This window comes from Pteropus vampyrus, unplaced genomic scaffold (assembly GCF_000151845.1).
Source record: "Pteropus vampyrus isolate Shadow unplaced genomic scaffold, Pvam_2.0 Scaffold130, whole genome shotgun sequence".
Taxonomy (NCBI): Eukaryota; Metazoa; Chordata; class Mammalia; order Chiroptera; family Pteropodidae; genus Pteropus; species Pteropus vampyrus.
Genome location: NW_011888911.1, coordinates 2,475,043 through 2,481,743, shown reverse-complemented (window position 1 = coordinate 2,481,743; position 6,701 = coordinate 2,475,043). Strand labels below are relative to the sequence as shown.

Genomic DNA, 6,701 nt, shown 5'->3' with positions numbered 1-6,701 from the left:
TTATAGATGTTATCTTTATAGACAAGGAAACATACTCGGTAAGATTTACTACCTCACCTGAGACATTCAGCTAGTAAGTACTAGGCTGGGATTAGAACCAGTCAAACTATAAAGCCTGTGCTCTCAATCACTGTCTCATACTTCTATCCAATACTCCATGACTTTATGAAAAAATTTCTATTGTAAATACCATGTCACTGCAGTAACATCACCTATTATTAAAATATCATTGGCGTTGCAAGAAATCCCATCTCTTCCAATCTTTCCTTACCTTTGGGAACAATTCCAAGGCATTAACTCTGCTTAGCATGGCCAAGACAAAAGCAGCTGTTTTTCCTGTTCCAGACTGGCTCTGAGCTATGAGGTTCTGGGGTCTGTAGAAAAGAGAAAACCACTATGCATAAACTGAGTAAAAGAGCCTAGGCAAAAACTAAATATAGACACTGAAAGTAACCAAGTTGGAATACCACTACCCTGGAAACTCACGGATATGCCAGCATCATAGGGAGAGCCATCTCCTGGATTTTGGATGGCCTATTAAATCCCATTGCATATATCCCCTTTAGCAACTCTTCCTTTCTGTCAAAAAAAAAAAAAAAATCAAACACTTACGGCCTCATAAATACAAACTTGAAAGGTGCAGTTCTAAATTAAACCACTTTGCAACTGAACTCAAAAGTAATACTTAGAAATATACAATTTATATCTCAACTCCCAAACACATACAGTCATGCCTGTACAGTGGACTACTAAAATAATGAGCAATGCTATACACCTGGGCTAAGCACAACAATAAGGGCCTAATATTGAACTTTCTGTTGGACTAGCCAAAAGGGAAAAATTTATCTGATAGAATATATCCCCGTGCCAGGAAGAGTTTTATTTCCCACATAAGGAGAAAGCTAAGTGAGATTTATTATTTAACTCTTTTTAATAAATGATAAACATTGTTCTTTTAACAGATTTTTCAGAGAAGTAAGAATTTATTTCAATGATTCTTTTATCAAGTCTCTCTAGGAGCGAAAGACACATTGTTACCACGTCCTTCTGAGCCAGTATTTTTAAATGCTTTTTTCCTGGGGTCTCATGATAGATGTTAGAAAGAGGATAAAATGAAGTGGGCTAGAACACTTCCATCTTCAATGACATGTATATTTTAGATGTGTTTAACTGGCAGATTAATTGGTAGATAACTGGAAGCCAACTATGAATCACAGGTACGCTTCTCCTTCCATTTAGAAAATGTCTGGGCATTGGGATTTTGGATTTTTTTCCCTTTACATTAATCCATATCAATAAAATACATTTCCTTAATATCGGCTGATAAATCCCTAGGAGATGAAAACAGATTTGGGAAAATTATTCATTTTAATGCCATTTAAAACAAATATAATTAGGAAGGTAAAAGCTTGTAACTTATCTGAAGGTGGTGAGGAAGGATATTTGGATCATCGGTGTCCTCATATCTGTACTCTGGAATGGAGGATAGCAATATGGCTGTGTTGAGTTTCGCTATTCCCCTTAACACATCAAGATTAAAACATTTTACCATCAAAAATGTTCTCTTGCTCTGCCCGACTTCAAATTATACTACAGAGTCACAGTAATCAAAATGGCATGGTATTGGCAGAAAAATAGACACATGGACCAGTGGAACAGAATCAAGAGTCCAGAAGTAAACACATGTTCATATGGGCAAATAATTTTCGACAAAAAAGCCAAAAACGTACAGTAGAGAAAGGAAAGCCTCTTCAATTAATGGTGCTGGGAAAACTGGAAAGTCACTTGCAAAAGAATGAAACTAGACTGTTGTCTATCACCACACACCAAAATTAACTCAAAATGGATTAAGGACCTGAATATAAGACCTGAAACAATAAAATGCATAGAAGAAAACATAGGAACGAAACTCAAAGACCTTGGACTTAAAGAGGATTTTATGTATTTGACCTAAAACACAAGGGAAATAATAGCTAAAATCAATGAATGGGACTACATCAAACTAAAAAGCTTCTGCTCAGCAAAAGAAACCGTCAATAAGGTAAAGAGACAACCATCCACATGGGAAAATATATTTGCGAGCATCACTTCCAATAAGGGCCTAATATCCAAATTATACAAAGAACTCACATGACTCAATAACAACAAAAACCTCAAATGATCCAATCAACAAATGGGCAAAGGACCTGAACAGATACTTCTCCCTAGAGAACACACAAATGGCCAACCAATATATGAAAAGATACTCAATATTGCTAGCTATTAAGGAAATGCAAATCAAAACCACAATGAGATACCATCTCATACCTGTTAGAATAGCTATAATCAAATGTTGAAGAGGATGCAGAGAAAAAGGAACTCTCATACACTGCTGGTGGGTACAGCCACTATGGAAAACAGTATAGAGGTTCCTCAAAAAACTAAGAATTGATATACCATGTGATCCAGCAATCCCTCCGCTTGGTATTTACCCCAAAGACTTGAAAACCCATATCCAAAAAGATATTTGCACAGTGATGTTCATAGCAGCATTATTCATAGTGACCAGGACATGGAAGCAACCGAAGTGTCCTACGATAGATGACTGGCTAAAGAAGCTGTGGTACATATATACATTACTCATATACTCATATATATGTGGTACATATACATATATTACTCAGCCAGAGATGAAATACTGCCATTTGTGACAACACGGATGGACCTCGAGATAATTATAATAAGCAAAATAAGCCAGGCAGAAAAAGTTGAATATCGCATGATATCCCTTATATGTGGGATATAAACCTAAAAGCAACAAATAAACAGAACAAACAGAGACTCATAGACATGGACTATAGACTAGTGGTTACCAGAGGGTAGGGGGGAATGGGGTGGTGGACAGATAAAGGGGGTCAAATATGTTGTGACAGAAAGAAATCTAACTATAGGAGGCAAACACGCAGTGTAAATATACATATGCCTTACTGTTAAAGTGTATAGCTGCAACTTATTGGATTTTGTTAACCAATGTCACCATAAAAAAATAAAAAATAAAAATAAGTGAATATATAATGTTCTCAATTTGCTGGACAATGCAGGTATCCTACTGTTCCTCTTTGAACTATATTTTAGTTGCATGGGAAATGTGTACATCTCATTTTATTTTTATCTTATTTTATTTTTTTTACAGCAGAAAAGAAAAGCTTTATTAGAAGGGAAAGTACCCTTCCAGATGTGTAAGCGGGCCTGAGCAAGAGAAGTGTGGCTCAAAAGGCCCACATCTCATTTTAATATTGACTATTAGAACACAAAGGAGATCCTGATGGTTTTTATTATTAACAGATTAGTTTGTTCTGTGCTATGCTTTCCAGCATTTTCCCTCATTAAAAGGGCAAAAATGCTCACAGCTGCAGCTCTTCAAATGTTTTTGCTGAGTAGCATGGAGAGCTGCGATCCTTTTGTAAGACTTCAACTCAGTGACTGGATTCTACTAGGGACTGCCAGATTAACTTGTTTAACAGTGAATTAGCTGCCAAATCCACTAGAATAGCAAAATGAAAAAGGAGACATTGCAGGGGGAAATCAGGCTTCCTAAAAGACATCTAATCTGCCTCCCATTCAGTAGATGTATATCAAGCAACTGCTCTTACTCTAATCTTTCTTCTAAAGAAGGTTCCAGAAAGAATGGTAAAGCACTAAGAATTCTTTTTATTCTCTTGAGGATCCAATTTCTTATGCCTGCTCTACACCAACCCCTAACTTCAAGCAAGCCTACATCCATCACCACCAGACCTAACTTTTCTTTGTCAGCTGAAAATTCTTAACCTATTCCTGCATATTCCATTTCAACTTCCTCTAAAGAAATATGACCCACTCCTAATTTAGTATTTCCTCTGATATTCACTGTTTATAAAGAAAATAGAAGCAAAAACGCTGTTTCTCCAATTGAGATCGTATTATTCACTCACACTGTGAAGGTCAGGATTAAGTGAAACAGGATGCTGGTAGATACATGCAAATGAATTTATCTCCTACCTACATCTTCTTCATCTTCTTTGGTGTTATCAATAGAGTCATCTAAAAGGGTGAAAAAGAAACAATAAATGTAAAGATAAATGCCATGCGGAAATGTAAAGTGTATTTATCCCAGTTTCTCTTGCCAACTCCACCAGGTGCATTGACAGGAAGGGTAATCCAGTAGGGTCAAAGATCGAGAAGGCAATGGAAGACCCCGAATGTTAAATTAAGGGAGCCAAGTGTATTTCTGTTGGCAAGGACATGAGGGAAGCAATGGTCTTTAATTAAATGAAGCCGATCTGCTTTACCCTAACAACACTCACCTAGGTTTGGGACCATAGTACTCTTAATACCCTGAAGGTTCTTCCGGGGGTGGGTGAGGTTTGAAAACTATTGAAAGACACAACTTTCAGCCAATATTAGGAAGCAAGCCTTCAAGAAGCCCAGTGCTACCCTTAAGAAGGGCTGGAAGGGATGCAAGGAAGACCAGTTGAACACTGTTTCCTTGCAATGTTAAGTATGAATGGGTTCCTTTCAGGACCAAATCTCCTGTATGAATTATCCTTAAACTGGAAACTTTCTGCTGCCCCTGTAGGCGCAATCCCTCTTTGTAGGCCCCTAGTCTAAATGTAGCAGTCCTTAGGGATCACACACGATCAGGGATGTTGGATAGAAAAGCGCGCTGGTAGATAGATGGAAGGAAAGTAGCTGAGGATTAATGGTCATACTGGGAGACTAGGAAACTCAGGGCCTGGTTGGAACTACCAGCCGCTTTCCCTCACAGAGACTTCCAGGTGTCTTCATTTTGCCCTGTCAAACCAAAGGTCTCGGCTCTCTCAGGGTCTCCTTTTCCAGAGCCCTTTCCCAAGTCTTTGCCATGTTACATCTCCCCTCCACCACTGGACACCCCACTCCCCACCCCCAGCAGACTTCCCCTGGGAGTGCTGTCCTAGCCCCCGTCCCTCTGCCTTCCCGGTCGGTGACGGTTATGTGGCTGTTCAGCCGCTCGCACTCTGCCGCCCCCGGGTCGCCTTCCCAGAGTAACGGCGCCATGGCTGCGATCGCCGCTTGGGTCCCAGCACATGCGTCCACCACGGCGAGGCAGGCCCGGCCCCACCCAGCCGCCAATGGGCTTCCTCAGGGGGCAGGCTCACGTGCTGCGCCCACCGCGGCAGAGCGCAGGCTCCGGGCTCCGGGGAGAAGAGGGGGCAGGGGGAGGGGAGCTAGAGGAGGAAAGTGGAGAGTGCAGAGAGGAAAGCGGGTGTCGGAGGGGAGGAGGAAGCTCTGCGGGGAGAGGAGGGCCGCGGGAGAGCTTTGTGCATCAGCTAGGTTGCTCTTTAGGGCCAGCCGTCCCCCAACCCCTGCCAGATGTTGGAAGCCGGGGAGGGGCGCTGTCGCAGTGGACTTTCGCCTGCAGCTGGCCTCTGCTAAGCCAGGAGCGTCTTGGGACTCCGAGGGGCAACAATCTTCGCACTGATTCAAGTCCTCCTCCCTTACCCTTCCACCCTCTCCCCAGGTAATTCTCCGGGTGGTCAGGCTGGACCCCCGCGCCGCTTTGAGCCCTCGTTTTCCCTGAAATTTCCGCTTCTACGTGATAAGAAGTCAGAAAGGCTGCGGAATGCTAGGGAAGCGGAGGGTCAGAATGAGTACCTCTCATCTGACTAATGAATTCGAAGGCGAAAGATGCGAAGAGGAAGTAAAGTAGGTCAGCTTCTAACTTCCCGTCCGTGGTCCTAAACGCGGGTGATGCCTCCACAGATAGGTTTGTTTTCATTTAAATTCTGATGTGTGCCCTTGCTACCTGCACTGCAGCACTGCAGAACCTGGGAGAGAGTCTTTCTAGTACTGACTGCTGAACTTCGACCAAAGAACCAGAATTTTTCCAGTTTTCTCATGAATCTGAGATTTGGTTTTTGTCTCTGGAAAAACCTACAAAAACCTAGTTATGCTCTCTCCGTGGTGCTGAAGCCAGACTCCCTGCTCTGTTGGTCGCTCGCAGACTCTGCAATTCTTTGTTTTGAGGTTATCGTTATCCTTTTCAGCCCATACATGTGGTTTCTAAAAGTGTTTTTGTCTCGCAGAGGTAACTTTGTATGAATTTAAATAGGTAGGAAATTGTGCCAGTTTCTTTCATCTAAGTTTTCGTAGGAGGGTAGCAGACCTTTGAAAAGTTACTTCTATTATTTAGAGCACTAGAATTTATCAATTTCTTGTTGTACTAACGCAGGCCTTAGGTGGAGAAAGGCTGGCCAGACTGGAAAACACTAGGCTGCTTTCCGCGACAAGCCTGCACGCCCATTCTTAGAACTACATTTCCCACAAAGTTGGACTACAACTCCCGTGAGGCCATGGGAGCGCCCGGGAGACACGAAGTAACAGCTCCCCGTCGCGCAAAAAGCTGAGTGGCCGACGACTTGAAGGTAAGTGTTGGTTTTGACGGGGTGAGTTATTTTCTGGGTTCTTCAAACAGAAGCTGACGGGTAGGCAAACAGTTGGACGTTTCTCTTTCTTCCTCCCGCTATCCAAACCTTGATCTTTTCAGGAAAGCATCGGTAATATGGAAATGGGACCTCGCTTCAGACCCTGTGTTTGTGTCTGGTAGTTCTTGGAGCTCCTGGCGGAAACTCGCAGCAAGAGGAGCTGCTTTAATTCGACTCTGAGAGGGCCCTTGGCCTGTGAAGTCTAGCTACCTGGGTGAGAAT

At 42.3% G+C, this 6,701-nt stretch overlaps 1 protein-coding gene across 1 annotated transcript in view; it reads right to left on the bottom strand.

Annotated features, from left to right (window-relative positions):
* Positions 1–5,052, bottom strand: part of LOC105296864 (ATP-dependent RNA helicase DDX25-like) — a 24,468-nt gene extending 19,416 nt beyond the window's left edge. Inside the window, 6 exon segments of the mRNA XM_023534716.1 lie at positions 272–374; positions 487–579; positions 3,388–3,523; positions 4,018–4,059; positions 4,323–4,389; positions 4,984–5,052. Coding sequence (XP_023390484.1) covers positions 272–374; positions 487–579; positions 3,388–3,523; positions 4,018–4,059; positions 4,323–4,389; positions 4,984–5,052 — 510 coding nt within the window.
* Positions 5,053–6,701: the final 1,649 nt, after the last annotated feature.